The sequence below is a fragment of the Paralichthys olivaceus genome, chromosome 7 (genome assembly GCF_024713975.1).
Source record: "Paralichthys olivaceus isolate ysfri-2021 chromosome 7, ASM2471397v2, whole genome shotgun sequence".
Classification (NCBI taxonomy): Eukaryota; Metazoa; Chordata; class Actinopteri; order Pleuronectiformes; family Paralichthyidae; genus Paralichthys; species Paralichthys olivaceus.
This window is the reverse complement of record NC_091099.1, coordinates 13,335,713-13,353,838: the sequence shown is the minus strand read 5'-3', so window position 1 is coordinate 13,353,838 and position 18,126 is coordinate 13,335,713. Positions and strand designations below refer to the sequence as shown.

Below are 18,126 nucleotides of genomic sequence, written 5' to 3'. Positions count from 1 at the left end.
CGAACTGAGCCACTTCACTCACTGGAGTGTCCCTTATAGCCTGTCCTCACTTTATGAGCTGCAGGTTCAGGGCTGAGGCCCAGGACATTATGAGGGACACAACCCATGTCCTCCACACCCAGCTCCACGTGCTCTGTCTCGGGCAGAGTCTTTACCTCCTCAGGTGCTCAGCCAACCAGCAGAAGTAATCTGCCGGGTGAACGAGGCATTACAGGACAACTCTGTGCTCCACCGTACGCTTGAGACATGAATGAAACTTACTCTCAAATGCCATGTGGACTTTTTAATTTTATTCATTCATATCTAGTTATTTAGTTGTTTTTTTAATTACATTTTTTGCACTTGTTTTTTATATTTAGTATTCTTTTTTAAATTGTATTTCTTTTATGACATTGCGTATTTAGCTCAGTGTTTAGTACTTTTGAAATGAAGTAATTTTAAAGAATTTGGTATTTTTAAAGAACTTTCATTTTTAGCTCAGTGTTTTAGTATTTTTAAAGAAATTGCAATTAAGCTCAAGTTCCAAATAACTTTTAATTTTTTTTGTGGATGTTTGTTAGTGCATGTCTGGATTTAGTTTTTCCGTCTAAACCAAATTGCCTTAGGACTTAATAAAGTTGCATTGCAGTGAATCACTGTTTGATGCCATATTTCCCATGGATCAGGAGGCCTTAAGTCCCTTTCGTGAGAACTCTTCCCCTTCTTGAGAAAACACACACACACACTCACAAGCTGTAACTGGAGCCATTTGGCTCACTTCATGCTTTCACCATTGGTGGGACATATTGCAGGTGTGTGCGTCACTCAGGCTGCTCCACTTCGATGCAAGCTTTCAGAGCTGTGTGTGTGTGTGTGGTGTGTGTGTGGTGTGTGTGTGTTTCCACAAGTGTTGGTTAGAGTTGTTCCAGTTCAGCAGCAGCTAAAGTCACTTACAACACAGCCCCCTGCCGGCTCCAGGTCCAGAACAGTTGGCGTCAGTGCCTCTGTCTGTGAGACCGTCCCCCATGGTCCTGCAGGTGTTTGTAGACTGAGATCAACAGAGGTCAGTGGCAGCTGTACTGTACGGATTCAGGGTCTTTTGCTGTGGGTTCAGCCATAAGAGCTTCCCACCCCCAGTGTGTGCTGACTGGGTGCCTTACAGTGGTATTAATACCCCAGCTCAATATAGCTTGGGCCTTCTATTCCATGTATGTCTGTGGTCTGGGTGGGGTCAAAACCAGGCCAGACCAATGCTGGTGATTGTAGCACTGCTGCAGAAGTCCCACTGTTTCACCTCACGCTCGTCGTGTCCGCTATCCGCTACCAAGGCAGACAGTCTGCAGACTGTGGCCTGGACTCCGGGACAGGGGACCATAACAGCAGGATAAACAAGTGAATGCTGCAGCCATGGTGAAGTGTCTGATCCGTATCACCACCCGGGTGAACGTCCACCTGCGTATGATCAACCACTGCTACCGGGATGTAAAAGTTCGCGTGCTGAGCCTGGGGCCCCGCATGCTGGGCAAAGCCCTGGGCGTTCTTCCCCTGTACCCTGCTCTGATGGGGCAGCAGGAGTCAGCCAGCGCCACCCCTCTCCCTGGCACTCCGCTGCCCTGTGTTCAGCCCAGCAAACCTCCAGGTAAACTCATCACAGACTCTGAGCCAGCCAGACGTGTGCTTTACATGGTGCTGATCGCCTCCTCTGTTTTATATCAGTCTCTGGCTCATTGATGTTGGCAGTGAGGGAGTGACTCTGTCTCTGTGGTTGTCTGGAACAGGCAGATTTGATTTTTCTACTTGGGGACAGTATTTTGTCACAAACAAACGTCAAGGCTAAAGAGTAGCAGCAACATTTGATTCCATCCAGTATGCAGTATTTCAAAGGGTGTTGTGTGTTTATTTTTTGTGTGAATTTATAGTATTTCAAAATAAAGGCTTTAAAATTGGGAAGTACTACCTAAAACTTTTTGCTGCCTCACTGCGGCAGATCAACACTAAGTAAAGATGGCTGCTGACGCTCACTCAACCTTTATGCCTCCTTTTCGCTTGACAGTAGAGGCTTTACACTCTGGACATAATCTGTCCTACTTTATTCCTGCAGATTTTTTTTTTTTAAACATCCCTTTAGTGATTTGCTTCCTCATCAAAAGCTGGATTTGAATCCCCTCTCTTTATAGTGAAGGTGTAATGTTGCTTCTTTGACTTTGGGGAGAATGTGATATCGTCAGCAAAGGCTCATCTCCTCTGACACGTACACTCACTGTAGAGTGCAGTGGCTCTCATGTGCTGTTACTTATCCTGCAGAATGAACAGTGCAGTTGTACAGTAACAGTACTGTATTTTGGGCATGCTTTGATGCTCTGTCGACTGTAGGGAGAGTTCATCAATATGAACATATTCTCTGAGATGATAAAATCATCTCAGCAGTCAAATGACTCAGATTTAACCTCTTCTACTAAAGTGGCTGCTGTTTCCCTTTAATATCCAGATAATGAAGATACTGTTGCAAATCAACATACAGGACTTTTTTATGACAATATTTCATTTCTATAAAATGTATCAGTTTAATCGTAGTACTTGATTTTTCATGTGTTTACTTTCATGTACTATTATTTACACATTTAGAAACATTTCACCTAAATGTTCCTTCACAATATCAGATCACATTTACAGTAACAGAGTCTCACTCCATACTGTTGCTCAAATGTTTTTTTGTACCTTTTCAGTTGGGATTGATTTATTCAAAAAATGTAAGGAATCTCTGGAATTTAAGGATGCATTCACACAAACACTCATATCAGCTGAAATAGTCCTTTGTCTCTTGCTTTGAGTTTGCACTGTCAATGTTTATCTTCTCATCCAGCGAAACTAAATGTTTTAAATGTACATATGAGCATTGGACTCATGTCTGAAGATGGATTTGAAAATATGTAAACTTATCCTTTAGTCTAAGAATAAGCCTCGTGGTTTGTATTTATATTTGATCGCAACAAGGCTCCGTTTACACCATTAAGCTTCCTCATATGAGCTTTTAAACCAAATCATGCATATGGAAAAACTTTTGCCATCATTTTTATTTTAGAACTGGCAGAACACACCAAACCACAACAGTGCGGCAAATAAGACAGAGATGTTTTAACATAATAAATAATTACAGCAACAATAGAGGAGGAAGACACAGCAGCAATTATAACTGAAAAGATATTCTAATGCAATGGACTGAAAAGGACATGTGGGAAAATCGAATTAGCATCACTCTCTAGACATGCAGAGAGATTAGGGCTCAGAGCTTTTGTTAAAAAGGATGTTGAACATTTTATATTTTCTCAAATATACTTGGATGTCATGATGTTTCTTCCATAAGAGTTGATTATTCGGCTCCTGAACTTTCAGCACACTGCTTCCACATTCCGCCTAACTCTGGGGAAATGATCAGGTTTCAGCTCTTCAGTTGGAGACAGTGTGTCTGTGGTGAAACGGAAGAAAAGCCGTCTCGGCCGTTTAGAACCTGATCTACACTATGTTGTGTTTCTCATGCTGTAAAATGTGCGTTCATATTTCTTACTTCCTCTCTGTTTCCTCTCTCCTCTTCCTCTCTGAACACCTCCCCAAGGTCTGGAGTCCTTGCGTGACAGTGCCCACTCCACACCGGTGCGTTCAGTGTCCCATAGTGAATCATTCATGCCGCGTTCGCGGAGCCAGGCCACAGACGCCAGTGACGGCACGGCGGTGATCTCGGACGAGGCCTACAGCCCCTCCGACAGCGTCCTGCCCACCCCGGTGGCCGAGCACAGCATGGACCCGGCTGTCTCGCGCCAGATCAACGGGGCACCCTGCAGCATCGAAGAGGAGAAGGAGTCGGAGGCGGGCACCCCCATGCGCGGGGAAGGGGGTGATTTTGGTGCGGACGGTAGATCCGCACAGGAGGGGGGGGACTCAGCCCTCAGCGAGGTGGAACAGGTGAATAAGTTTGTCTTAAGTGTCCTCCGTTTGCTGCTTGTGACCATTGGACTCCTCTTTGTCTTGCTCCTCCTCCTCATCATCCTCACCGAGTCAGACCTTGACGTAGCATTTTTACGTGACATCCGCCAGACCCCCGAGTTTGAGCAGTTCCATTACGAATATTTTTGTCCCCTCAGGCGGTGGTTTGCCTGCAAGCTCCGCTGGGTGGGCGGGTTGCTCATTAACAAGTGAGAGTGAGGTCGTAGCGTTCGTAAGCCCGTTCGGGGGTCTGAGAAGACGGTTAGGACTCCAGAGGGATGGAGGAGGGCGGCTTCGTCCCAACCATGAACCCTGCTTCTCCCATCGTCCTCCTGCAGACATACAGCTTGGACCACTTCTGCTAACACCAGGCCAGGATCTCTCTCCCCCTCCTCCACTTTAAGTTACTCCCCTCCTCAACATCCAACCACCACCTACTCGTTTCGCTTCTTTTATTCGCTTTTTCTTTCTTTTTTTTCTACAAAGCCAGAGGACATTTTTTTTGCATTTTTTAAATTTTATTTCAAGTCATTTCAGGTATTTTTATTTTTTCAAATAACATAAAGGAAAAAAATTAAAACTGAAACTAAAGAACTGAAGAATTTTCAACCGTCCCTTTTACAGGAACTGGAGATTTTGTCGCAATGGATGAACGTTGCCTTCAGTTATTATTTATTGCTGTCAAACATATATTTTCATTAGAAGAGGAGAAGAGAAGATGAGGTGATCGAGGAAGTTGTCATGAAAAGATGGAAGTGAGTTTGGTTAGAGTTGATAAACTGCTGAGATTCATATTTGAGGAAGAGTAATGTAAAAATCTTCTGATACTGATCCATCCCCATCAGACGACAGCTGGACAAACAGCAGGAAAAACTAAATAGGAATAATAGTGAAGGTTGGTGAAACAGGGAAAAGTCCGGGTGATTACCAAATGCCTTTTTCGAGAGGAAGTTGAAGACTGTTTGCCGTTTTGAATTTTGTGGATGGTTTTAAGACACAATTACACTTTAGTGTATTAGCGTGTACAAAGTTACTGGTGAGTTTTTTTCTAAGGCTATGGTAAAATAAAACCAGTACCAATAGTGTTATGTGACGCAGTCGTGTCAGATGAGGTTAGACATGTTCAATGAAGAGCAAAGATTCACCGGCACCAGTAGATAATAGTCTAGATAGATGTGCAATGCTCAGATGGTTTAAATAATGAAGAACTTTTAAAATGTCCTCAGTTGTTCAGTCGTTCTGTTTATTTCTCCGATTCATTTGATTTGCATTTTCTCATCAAGTTGAAATTCGATGAATTTCAATGATTTCTATGTATGGAGAGTTAATGATTTATTTTGGTTTCATATCAACCATGCTCTTAGGTTTATGTATCATACTATATTATTATTATTACTAGAATGAGAGTAACGATGTACTTTTTGTACAAATTAGTTTGTTTCCTAATATATATTGAGGTTTTCCATGTATATTTTAACAGAACTGAAATGTTATTTTGTTATTGAAGATTAAATTATACTTTTTTTAGCACTGTGTTTCAAGTAAGGTCAGAAGAATTCACGTAAATGAGGAAGTGTTTTTATCCAGATCCACTGATCACAACTCTCATCCCTTGACCAGCAGTGAACCAGTTTTAAACATGTATTTTTACAGTAACATATGGAGATATCATTATACTACATATGCCAATATACCAAATAATCCAAAATCATATATTCACTTTCATAACACTAACATTTCTTACTGTACTTGAAGAGTTTGTAGAGGTGACATGAGCCTGACCAGTGACACAGAGTCAGAGCAAAACAATTAAAACTTCCCACTAAAAATTCAGTTGAAATTTTAAAATTCATTATATTTCTAAAATTGTATTAATTCATTTAAATGTCTAAAACTATAGCTGAAGCTGATTCATTGATTGAGTATTGATTGAGCATAAACTTGCATTTATTTTGAGAATTTCACAATTATTTCAAGCAAAATTCCAGAAAAAAAAGTGTGAGGATTTTCTGTTTTTTTTAAATTACAAAATGTATGTTTCTATGACAGAATCCAAATGATTAATTGATGATCTCAAACTTGGCAGATTCATTGATGAATGAAACTTTAAAATTTTTTTCCTAACTTGCAAGTAACGAGAAGAAATGGGCATTTAGTTCATTTCTTCCCTTTAAATTTTTTTCTATGCCACCAGCAACAATAACAGTAGATATCACTATATTTATAATAAGCCTATCTTCAAAAATAATTTTTTGATTGGTCGGTCAGGCTCTGGATTTGTTAGCCTTGTAGTTCCAGGGAGCAGTTACCACTCCTGACTGCTGGATTCTGGGTAAAAATCTGTTGTGCTGTGTGTTTACCTCCTGTACCAAGTGCAGGTTGTTAAGTGTTATTGTGTTTGTAAGAAGGAATGGAAATTGAGGTGACAGCTGTTGACATCCAGAAAGAGAAGAGAAACTAAAAAAGTCAAATTTCCATATTTTGCTATGAAAGGAGGAGGAAAATTGGAAAGGCGTGAAATGTAAGCGAGGACTGAGGGAAATGAGATGACCAGTCTGCTTCTTTGAAAGTGGGATTTTAAAAAGCGTGTGGTGACTCACCACTCTAATGGCTGTACAGGGTTGCTTGTCTTGCTTGTCTTGCTTGTTTTTAGTCTATTTCAAACCCCACATCCCGACTGCACCAGCACCTGCAGCTGCTGCACAGATGCAGCCCAGACGGTGCTAAACCTACTTCTGTATTTGTAATCCGAGCCTGTCAGTCCTCGGCTACAGTCTTAGCCCTGACCGCAGAGCAGCCTGCACTTTGGCGTTGTGGCTGGATCCACTCCTCTGGCTCGTTATCCTTTACAAACCATCGTTATCTGTGGTGGAGGGAGCAGGCAACATCTGACCATTAGAGCAGAGCTGGAAAGCAACCAGTCATATGTAGGAGCTTATTTATATCAAATGAACTTGGATCCATTACAGCAGATGCAATGATAAAGCACAGCTCTCCCAACAAGGAGTGAGTGAGTGTTTTTTTTTGTCATAATTAATATTTATTACTTCTTTTACTGATATAAAGGTCAAAGTGACTTGGCCAGTGCAGCCAGGCCGAGTTGTTAGCAGGACGTCTTTTAAAGATCAGTGTGCAGAGGTGTTTCTCATCCATCAGGACAGGTTTACACATCAGCCTTATGTAGCTTCTCTGAACATGCAACAGTTTCTAAAATCAAAGGCAGCATTATTCAAGGAGCAATAATCCGCTGTAAGAGCAAAAAGATGTGATGTTAAGTGTTTGGAAATCCAATGGTGAATTATGTCCTTTTTCTGTCTTGGAAACCACTTTTACCAAATTGCTGTACTCTTAAAAACCATGTGACCACTGAGACACTTAGTTACAGCTGCGTTCAGTTATGACATTTTATAAAAATCCTTTTCCCCTTGGAGATGTCTCGTGTGGCTGTTTGTTTTCTTTACATCTTTAAGTGACAGATTGTTCTCCCTGCCCGTGCCTGGATCCTGACAGTTTTACCAAAGTGGCAAAGATGAAGGAATGGAGAGCGAAAAGACACAAACGTCCACTATCAACTGTTCTCCACAAGACTCCGTCTCCCAGGCCGAGAGAGACGGGGGGAAACTGTGTTCATCTCTGTCTGGATCTGTGAAGGACGCTTCATTCACAGTTCATTTACACTTAAGTTGCTGTGTCATGTTTACATGTTTTCTTTTTCTTCACGGGAGATGGATTCAGGTTGGGCCACATGTGTGAACTGATAGTCGAGTTTCAATGTCATCCATGGTTTATGTAATAAATCCCTCCGTCCCCCTGAAAGCAATAGTGAAGGCAAAAACTGGCATTTGAAGATGAAGCACTGATAGAATTAAAACAAAGTGGATGGAGTCAATAATAAAAACAAGTGCATGGTATAGTGTAATTCCTGAAAACAAAAGTCCTGTGTTTGCTTCAGGGGCAGCGTTGCCAGATGGCAAATGTGAAGTATCTGAGTCTTTAAGTTATGTTATTCAAGTTTCATTGGCTGCCCTTCAAACTTCATGTGATGGAAGTGAATTACTAAACTAATCTGGATGATCAAAATCAAGATTTAGACACAATTGTCTCCTTGAATCTTGTTTGTGGCATTAGTCTGTCACATCAAAGTGGATGTTTGTAGCACCGAGGGGTTTATGATGAGTGACGACATAGACCAATCCCTCACACAACCGTGCATATACTTTACTCAGTGTAACAGCATATCCATGTCTGGTGGTGTGTTGTCTACATCGTTCTATCCTGGGATTGAAGATTGCTGTTTAATTACGTTTTATAAATACATATCCACAAGTATATATACACATCTAAATATATATAAATCCATGTGCCAAATCCAGCTCTTGTTCAGTCTGATCCATTCCGAATCCATTTGTACTGTAGGTAACCTTCTGTACAAGTCAGTATAATACATTGTTTCTCTCCAATAGTCTCATGTAACTGGTGCCATTAAATGAAACTAGTCAAACATGAAATAAACATTGAATTTAAAGTAAAGTGATTCTGTGGCTTTTGTGGAACAACACAAATTCAGCACAGCATGCTTTTCTCAAGCAAAAATAAAATCGTTTGAATGTTGACGACTGGAAGCAATAAATGTTATCATTTGACTTTAATATAAAAAAATTAAGACAGACAGTAAAAAACGTGTTCAAATACAATTTTACACCAACATGAAAACTGTACAGAATGTAAATATACAACAGGATAAATACTTCAACCACTGACACCAGCTGGTTTGAAATGTAGTGAATGAGTAGTTTCTCAGACAGTTCTAGCCCATGTGTGAGAAAGTTGGCTTTAAGAAAGGTCGTTGTCTGGATTGAGGGGTCGGGGCAGCCAGGAAGCCCGGTCTACTTCCTGATGATGCATCGCCTGCTGAGCTCCTGGACCCTCGACCTGCAGCCTTCGCTCCACCTCTGGAGCTCGACGATGACCATGATTTATTGCTGTTGTAGCCGTGACTAAAGCCACAGAAAGACAGAGGGGAAGTTAAGAAAATAAGGTTTCAGCTTTGAAGCAAATCTTATTGCTAAATATAAAATGTGAGACAAACGATACAGACCCTTTAGAATTGGAGCTTGCGTTGCCGTATCCTTTTCTCTTCTTGGAATACTTGAAGAACGGAGCTTTCTTCCTCTTCTGTCCCTGTGAGGACTGATTACGAAAGTAGGTGGAGGACTCGGTGTTGTCCTCATCTTCGTAATCTATATTTGCACGGCCTCGTGTCGTGTCTATCCATTCATCTTCACCACCGCCAGTCGGCTCCTCTACAGAAACAATGTAGATTAATTCAACAATGTGCAAGATTAGGGTTTTCACACCAAGGTTTATGCCATTGTTACATTGTTTACATTTGGTTTTGTTAGTTTTGCTTTCACTGATCATAGATCGATTTGTAGTCGGGCGTGTGTCTAATGTCTGCGGCGGGTAGTAGTCTTAGTTTGACGGGAGAAAATGAATGAACTGGTTCATTTCATTGCTGCTGTAAAATCTTCATGGTATTACTACCAGCAAAATGAATGTCCTCATTGTTCAAATGTTATATTGTCAGAGGAAAGACTGCAAGCAATCCTACAAGCCACTTCTTTTTCTTCTTCTATTGTCTACCGCCATCTCAACTTCCTGCCTCTGGTCTGAAAGTCTGAACTATCAGTGTTTTCACGATGCAAACCAACCGAACCATTGAACTCTTTTGATCCTATGAAATGTGTTTGTTGGTCTGATCAAAGACAAATGTGGTAAGGTCCGGACCAAACAAGGTAGGTGTTAAAGTGCCCTAAAGAAACTAGTAAAGAACATGGGGTGCGAAGAGTTTAAATATGCAAATGCAACACTTAATGTGGGTCATTTACCAGGTAGCTGCCACTCAGAGTATTTCTGTAGGACCTGAATGACTTCTGCTCCATACTTCTCCAGTTTGTCCTCTGTTACTCCATCGATCTGCAGGAGCACTTCAGCGTCAGAGGAGAGCTTCTCTGACATTTGGGGAGACAAAGGATGAACAAGTTCATGCTGGTTGTATCATATAAGATGAAGTGGTATTTAAAAGTCAACAACTGTTTCAGACATTACCAGATATATTTTTCAAGGTGGCTGTGGAAAAGATGTTGAAATAGTGAATGCCAAACGCTTTCCCGAGCTGCTTGCATAAATCCGTCAGCTCCTTCAGACACTTTTGAACCATCTCTTCTCTCTGAGAAACCTTCTTGGCCACTGCAGCTTTGTGTTTCCTGATGCTTGACGCACTCTCCGTCTCATAGAACTCCACCTATGTTAAGTGATGTTTATTGTTCAGTGCCTTGATTGATATTTAAGACTTCATTAAGCATCGAGTCATATTCTATCTCTTCAAACTGCCTTAAAGTAGATGCATGACTGGGACCGATTACCTGCATGTGTCCCGACAGCACGTTCATGGCTTTTGTTCCAGCAGAGATGTAAGACACAGCTTGACCGTTGAACGTGATGTACAGGTCCTCGACCAGAACGTTATCCAGAACCAGTTTTTTGAAGAGACGGTCAGCGTTGTGTCTGGAGTAGGCTCCTCCCATCCCAAACATTCCTGTCTGCACCTTTGCAGATTTAGTTCCTGACAAAATATAAGAGAACATATTGACCATTACCACTATGTCTTATTACAACATCATGCAACATCCATCAGTTACAAAAGATGCATTTTCATTGCAAGCACAAACATGTACTGTACCGAGGAAGATATCCACGAGCATGTTCAGCGTCAGCCGGGTTTGCTGAGCAGTCTTGCCAAACTTCGCTCCGACTTTCTCGCAGTTCTCCTGAACGAACCTCACAATCTTTTTCACATCTTCAGTAACATTTCTTATCTTGTATTGCTGCGGACATGAATATTCATATTGTAGATCAGCTGGAAACAGGCAGGCAGGTTTTGAATATGAGATAAACGATCAGAAACTATTCCTACATTGGGTTTTGCACAGTTGTCACAAGTGACGTCAGGGTGGTCTTTACAGAAGCTTTTGTTGAACTTGAGCTCTCCAAAGTAGGCGAGCAGCTGAATTCTTCTACACTCCATCATGTTCTCGCAGAAGTGTACCATGCTGTGTAGGTTGTTGAAATGAGTCGCTTTGGCATGTCTGTCACCTTCTCTATCCACTGGGAAAAAACAGATTACAACAAAGTCTACATGAGGAATATGTACAGTTAGTCATTAGGAAAGTAAACATGCTTTGGGTGATTTCACAGGTGTAAGATAGCTGTGATTTCTGCCACATACTGCTGATGATCCTCTTGATGCGTTGCACATCAGTGTAGGTGTAGAACAGAATACAGTGAGACATCTCTCCGTCTCTGCCGGCTCGTCCCGACTCCTGGTAGTAACCCTCCACTGATTTCGGCAGACTGGCGTGGATCACATAGCGCACATCAGGCTTGTCAATGCCCATGCCGAAGGCTATGGTGGCACAGATGACCTGGCAGACAAAGGGGAACAGTGAAACCAAAGCAACGTGCAATTTGACTCATAGCCTTGTATCAACTCCCACCTACGAGTCATATTTATCTGTGGTTGTAATTAAGTGGTGACCTCACCTGGCAGCCATCCTGATTGATCCACTTGCTCTGCACATACTCTCTGTCACTGTCACTCAGGCCCGCGTGATATGCCAGACCTAATATCCCCGCTCTCTGGAGACTCTCCGCCATGGCATCACAGTCATTACGGGACAGGCAGTACACAATGCCAGAGTCACCTGAAACGCACAGATAGGCAGCTTAATAATTAAATTCAAAGGGGTTTCTAATTATTGACAAAATATGTCCCAGTATGACTATCAAAAGCAATTAAGCATTTGACAAAAATATTAATCAAAAAACGATTTCCTCACTGAAATTCTGCTTCAAAACAACTAAAACCTTTAATGTGCAGGAAATATTTTCTTATGTGTCCATGTAGACATCTGAGCTGAATATTTCCAAGTGTTCTGAAAATAGCATGAGGAGGGATCAGAAAAAAGTAATTCTGAATTATTTACGTGGGTAGTGCTTCTTTATCCAGCTGATGCAGTCCTCGTCTACCTTTTTGGGTTTCTTGGGCAACACAGCATATTTCAAGTTTGTTCGGTTGAAACTCATCGTAAACCTGGAAATATATTAGACAGAAAATGTGTAGTTACTGTTGAGTGAAGAGAAGAATCTGAGACAGAGCCTGAAATCAAAACACCTACACCTGTGGCCGAGTCATATTCAGCTGGTTGAGGATATCTTTCTGAACACGAGGGGTGGCGGTGGCTGTCAGAGCCATCATCGGCACGTTGGGGAACTTCTGCCGCAGTTCATGCAACCTCTTGTAGTCTGGACGGAAATCGTGTCCCCACTAAAAAAATTAAGGTCAGAGAATGATTCTTAAGGGCTGCTGTAAAAATAAAAAAATAATGCAGACATGCACACAGTAAAAGCAACGATAAACACACCTGACTGACGCAGTGAGCCTCATCTATGACAAAGCGGGTCAACAGGCCTCGCTCGTACAGGTTGTGCAGGGCGGAGATCAGCTTGTTGCTTGCGCTTACCTTGGGGAGAAGATAAGAAGCACCATGTTAGAATACAAATCACAGTTACTAATAACTGAAATGAAGATAAATGTTGGGATCTATAGGTGTGATTTTTTGTTTGTTAAAGTGTAAATCATCCATTTCTCACCTTTTCAGGTGTGACATAGAGCAGTTTAACGATGGGGTCTTTCCTGGAGAGCTGCATATAAATCCTCCCTGCTTCACTGTCACTTTTTTGACCAGACAGACTTGTCGCTGGTATCTGAACAATGTGACATTAAAAAATTATTTCATTTAGAAACTTTACTCTCATCTAACAGACGAGCAGGAGCTGCATACTTACATCCAGTGTAGTGAGTTTCTGGACCTGGTCGACAATCAGTGATTTCAGAGGCGAGATGACGATAGTGACGCCTGATGAGACGCAGGCTGGCAGCTGGTAACACAAGCTTTTTCCTCCACCTACAGATGCATCAGTTTAAGCGATTTTAACATCTTACTGCAGCTGTTCCACAACTAAGTGCATTTCTGCCGTGCATGTCTACAAACCTGTAGGCATCAGAACAAATGTGTCTTCTCCCTGAAGCGTTGCATTAATCGCTTCTAGTTGATTGAACCTGAATTTATGAAGACCAAAGCGCTTGTGAAAGATCTTCATCATTTCCTGTGAGTAGGAGAAGTTGAATCCTCTGAATCGATCATGGGCTGGGTTTCTGAAGTCGGGCTCTGCAACGGGAGACAATAAAGCTGAGTCAGTCAAAACGCACAAACCTACCACACACCTACAAAAACAAATTTAAAAAGCAGAGGTCTGAGAATCATTCCTAAGAAATTTAAAGAGGATTCACCAAGGACCTAGTGTGCATATTATTCCTGAGAGAGTTTGGACTGCAAAATCAAATTAATGAGCGCTTCTTGATATTAATATTGTGCAATTAACACATTCAAAAGCCCAACAGAGGCTAAAAATACCCTTTATATAAATAGTATGATACAAATTACAGACAAAATCGCTCAATTTTGACATTTTGTTTACATAGCCTACCAAAAAGTTGCACAAAATATGCTTTGCTATGTTGAGGCAGTAATCATACATTTCCTCATTGCAGACATCTAACAAATACAAGCACAGATGATTCCTTGCCATGCTGACTTACCGGGGGAGCAGATCTTTGAAGGTTTGGCTGCAGACACAGGTGTTGCCGGTTTCTTATCCCATGAAGACTTGCTCGGTCCCCCCTCTCTCACTGTAGTAGACACAGTGCTGGAGTTTTGTCCAGTCACTGACGAAGTTGAGGCTTCGTCAAAGTAATCAGGGATATCCGAGTCATTGAAGTCATCTATGTCAAAGTCATCATAGTAAAAGTCGTCTGCTTCTATGTTGTCTGTAGCTGTGACTGCTGCTGGGGTATTTGGTTTGTTCCGCAGAACAGTCTCTGGCTTCTGGGGCGAGAAGAAGAGATCTGAGCCGTCCAGGTCTGTGCTCACTTTTTTTGAGAAATTAAAAGATGGTTTTGTGAGGCTGTGATTTGAAGGAGAGTCACACTCACCATCATTCTCCACACGTAATTTCCCATTGTCTTTACTGTGCAAGGGCTCTACATTAATAATACTGTCAGAGAGATCAGAGTCATAGTCCACAGAGGTTACTGAAGATCCCCTGATGTTAGGAGGTTTTTTAGAGTCCAAAACGGCAGAGCTGCTAGAGGACATGACACCAGACGTACAACAACTAACAGAGGAGCTTTCCTTTAAGCTGGTTTCAGAAAACACAGTACTGTCTGGCTGCTGCATCCTGAACAGAGCTTCACCACCAGTTGCAAGAATTCTCTTCCTGAATGAAAAAGACAGATGACTGCGGTCAAACAAAGATATCATTAAATACCATGAATAACAACAACTGTATTTTCTACTCAAATGTACTCACCTTTGAGCCCTCTTCAGTAAAAGCTCACTTCCACAAGACAGACCTATTAGTTCATGTTCCGGGATGGAATCAACCAGAGAACAAATGGACTTCATGACACTGAAAAGCTGCTCATCTAAGACATGAAGGAAAAACAAAATCATTGGTGAAAATGACAAAGAACACGGTCCTCAATACATGAGTGAAATGTGAAAAAGGTGTAACACCCACTTGTTTTGTCTTTTGAGTGGAGATCAGAGGGTTCATGCGGAGTTGTGACGGGTCTCTTGGTGTGTTCTTGACTTTTCCTTCTTTCATCATCAGCCATTTTAGATCTGTTTGAAATGAATCACTGCTCAAACGTGTACATACTGACTTCTGGGATGTTAAGACATGGTAAATTGAAAACAACTGACCTCATCTCCAATATAGGAGAAGTATAAGAGATTGGTGAAGGGGGTATGTAGTCCTTTTCATCATCAGGCTCTGATTTGTCATCGAGCTCTATTATTGCAGGGTCAATCAGTGTTTTCTTATCATCTAAAAAGATGATCATTAAATATGATTCTTCTTTTGAGAACAATTCATTGCATTCCTGTCTTTCAAATGTTTCTCAAATGTGAAAATAAAAAACAAATGAAGAAATAAACAGAATCTTACCTTTTCTTTCTTTTAAAGGCTCGGACACAAAATTGTTGTCATTGTCATTATCACTCATGATAGACTTCAGATGAGCATGACCACGTCTTCTGGGCATTTTAATTGCGGAATCATCTGGGAACAACTCTGCTGGGTCCTGATAAAAACTAAGTCCTGGTGAATCAGCTGTTTTGTTGACACTGTGCTCAAGTTTATTTTTTTCCAGACAAGACTGTTCACTTTTGGAGAGGCCCTTCTTTTTGGAGAACGAGTTGCCAAAGTCTGGTGTCACAACAGGGTCATCGAGGTTTAGTTTCCTTGTGAATTCCTTTTTTTCTCCATTAGGAGGCGAGACTGGCTTGGTGCTGTTCCCAGATATTTCTGAATTGAATGAGTCATTTTTTCCTTTTACAGGAGTTTCAAAGTCATCAATATCGTCCCAGTTGTCCAGTTGAAATCCAAGAGATGCATCCAGACTCGTGGAGATGCTGTTTCCACTAGGAAACTGACTGTTATGTATAGTTGGAGCTGTAGTCGACTTAATACCAGACACTACTGGAGGAGTCTGAGCAGCACAGGGACCTGCTGGGCTGATGGATTCTGACTTTCCTTTTGAACTTACAGGGAAGAAGTTGTTGATTTTGGACTTTTGAGGTCTCTCAAGCTTGTTTGAAAATGCCAAAAGAGATTTAGTCACCACACTGTTCTTAGGGACATTGACATTCCTGTTTGCCAAAACATTTGAGCTGATTACCTTGGTCGGAACTTCCACCTTTGTTGTACCTAATGACAACTTCTTTTTGAAAGAAAAAGCCCTGAAAAAATACACAGGTATGAAATTAGGAAAACGTGGTGAACATCTGAAGACAGGGGTGTCATGCAAACTGCCATCCCTCAGAAACCTGTATGCCTCCAGGACAGGTAGAATTTCAGCTGACCCCTCCCAGCATGGATGCAAAATGTTTGTGATATTCCGCTCTGGCAGAAGGCTGCCCATCAGGGCCAAAACCCTAACAAGATGTTGACAGTGTGCAGGTGTGGACATTATCCACAAAACTGGCAACCAGTGGCTCACTATTTACATGAATGTATATAAAATAGCCAAGGGGACATGACTGACTTTTGACAATTCTCTTTGATTAAGCATCCAGGCATCATTAGTAGTTGGGACTGGACAGTATAGCCAGACAATACATGAAGATAAAAAAGTTTATACCAGTTGATGTCGATAATTATCACAATAAATGTCACATTTCTTATTTATTTTGAGTTTAAACACTGATGTTTGCTCCTGAGTGAAGGTTGTGGGGTTTTTTCTGACATAGATCCTCGCTGTGTTTGCATTGGCACCACCTCAATAGATGATGAAACTGATGTTATGCAATCAGCTGAGTGAGACGAGATTACTGTGTCTCCATTAGATGTTAGTTAATCATTTGAAAGTTGTAAACTTAAAGGCCCCATTAAATACTAGTTTTGGAGTCCACACTGCAGCTTTGATTGACACATAAATCCTGACTGACAGTTTACAACACCACCTCAACAGGCCACATGTTTACTGTTACATACTGTGTGTGATGAACTAACAGAAGCGAAACTAGTTCAGGAGTATATGTGGTTAAGAGCAAATACACTTTTCGAACAAAGTTCAACCCTCCTGCTGTGCTGTTACCTCACTGATAGCTGCATACTGTTGATAAGTTAGCATAGCTGACAGCTTGTAGCTAACTACTAGCATGTGTTTTGATGGCGCGGTGCTTTTTGTTGGAAGTGGACTTACCCGGGTTTGGGTTTGGCCAGAGACAGCCTGCTCTGAGCAGCGTTGCTGTGTCTCGCCAGCTGCTCCTCCAGGTTGTTTTGTGGAAGACCGGACATTGTTGTCGAGGAGCTGAGTTAGCCACGGTGCTAGCGTTAGCCGCCACCTTTGTCAGCTCTGCGCGCGCGCGACACCGGGCGGGATGAGTAACCGGGGTTTTGTCCGGTGACTGAAGTAAAGTTGGTCAGACAGAGACGGTTGTTTTCAGTGATTCGACCACAACACTCACTGTGTATCTGAGTCCGCTGCAGGGTGAGGACACTCACAACAGCTTGAGTTAGCGCCTCTTCAATAAACGGACTCCTGATTGGTCGAAGCTGGGTGTGGGAGGAGGCTTTTCACTGCCATGTACTCTCAAGACTACATTTCCCAGACGCCTCCTCCCACGGTGGTAGATTTGTAGTCTTAAAGGTTCAGAGTGTAAAATGTAAGTGAAAGGGATCTACTGGCAGAAAATGGATATAAAATAATCCTAGTGATGTTTTCACGACTGTGTTTCATAAAGTGTATGAATTGTGTTTTTCTTTACCCTAGAATGGGCTTTATATTTATATTTATATTTATATTATATTTAGTATGTATATTCAAATACTTTTTATTTATATCGGTAGCGAGTCCTCTGCATAGGCAGCCATGTTTTTTAAAGTAGTTCAAACTGGACAAACTAAACACCTTTAGAGTTTTGATGACAACTGAAGACGACCACAGGTTCTGTTTAATGTTTGGAAGGGGAGGGTGGGGTGAGAGGTATTCAGCTGCAACATGCGACTTCTCCACTAGCTATCACTAAATCCTACATTTCTCAGAAGGACTAGACAACAGTGTTTCCATGGTTTAGACAACATTTGCATGTGCTCAATGACATTAGGGAAAAACCTTTAAGAGACATTTTCTAATATGTGGTCATTCAATCAACTATAATGAAATCCTACACACGCTTATAGAAACCAGTCATTTCTCAAACTGTCTTCCACATTGTGTATTTCAACAAGTAAGTAATAAAAGTAAAATGATGCCAGTATAGCATTTCAATAATTAATTTGTGTGTGTTAGGGATTATTTTTTCACATGAAGCCCAGATTTTACAATTACTGTATGTAATTTTACATAATTGCTTGCCAGGACAGATTTCTGTTGTTAGATTCTCAGATTCTATTCTATTTCATGAAATTAGATGAGCATGATGTCAACTGATTGATCTACAAAAACACTTGAGACAAAATGCCCCTGAGATAAAATGG

At 41.5% G+C, this 18,126-nt stretch overlaps 2 protein-coding genes across 7 annotated transcripts in view; one reads left to right on the top strand and one right to left on the bottom strand.

Moving 5' to 3' along the window:
• LOC109624067 (FERM domain-containing protein 5) overlaps positions 1-7,390 on the top strand; it is a 56,755-nt gene extending 49,365 nt beyond the window's left edge. For all 3 annotated transcript variants that reach the window (XM_069528291.1, XM_069528289.1, XM_069528290.1), the window contains one exon: positions 3,593-7,390. In XM_069528291.1, the coding sequence (XP_069384392.1) occupies positions 3,593-4,173 (581 nt within the window). In that variant the 3' untranslated portion in view covers positions 4,174-7,390. The remainder of the gene's footprint in view (positions 1-3,592) is intronic.
• Positions 7,391-8,588: 1,198 nt separating this feature from the next.
• On the bottom strand, positions 8,589-17,190 carry blm (BLM RecQ like helicase). 4 transcript variants are annotated; one of them, XM_069528288.1, is made up of 22 exons: positions 16,850-17,190; positions 15,824-15,884; positions 15,091-15,733; positions 14,847-14,934; positions 14,662-14,765; positions 14,452-14,566; positions 13,682-14,358; positions 13,074-13,250; positions 12,868-12,986; positions 12,673-12,786; positions 12,444-12,542; positions 12,198-12,346; positions 12,006-12,112; positions 11,563-11,723; positions 11,249-11,444; positions 10,937-11,127; positions 10,703-10,847; positions 10,386-10,585; positions 10,069-10,264; positions 9,849-9,971; positions 9,059-9,263; positions 8,589-8,957 (listed from the first exon to the last, which is right to left on the bottom strand). In XM_069528288.1, exons 1-22 carry the CDS (start codon positions 16,942-16,944, stop codon positions 8,768-8,770), a joined length of 4,155 nt encoding a protein of 1,384 aa, XP_069384389.1. In that variant the 5' UTR covers positions 16,945-17,190; the 3' UTR covers positions 8,589-8,767. The 4 variants fall into 4 exon arrangements, with proteins under 4 accessions (XP_069384389.1, XP_019934966.2, XP_019934964.2 ...); XM_020079407.2 differs by having other exon boundaries at positions 14,847-14,970; positions 16,850-17,189; XM_020079405.2 differs by having other exon boundaries at positions 14,847-14,970; positions 15,091-15,884.
• Positions 17,191-18,126: the final 936 nt, after the last annotated feature.

Bases quoted from the DNA above. Each gene is read 5' to 3' on its own strand.
- blm (XM_020079405.2), bottom strand. From the start codon at position 16,944: ATGTCCGGTCTTCCACAAAACAACCTGGAGGAGCAGCTGGCGAGACAC. The intron at 14,359-14,451 runs GTGAGTACATTT...TTTTTCATTCAG, and splicing joins TTACTGAAGAGGGCTCAAAG to GAAGAGAATTCTTGCAACTG. The intron at 11,445-11,562 runs GTGAGGTCACCA...TTTGTCTGCCAG, and splicing joins TCAATCAGGATGGCTGCCAG to GTCATCTGTGCCACCATAGC.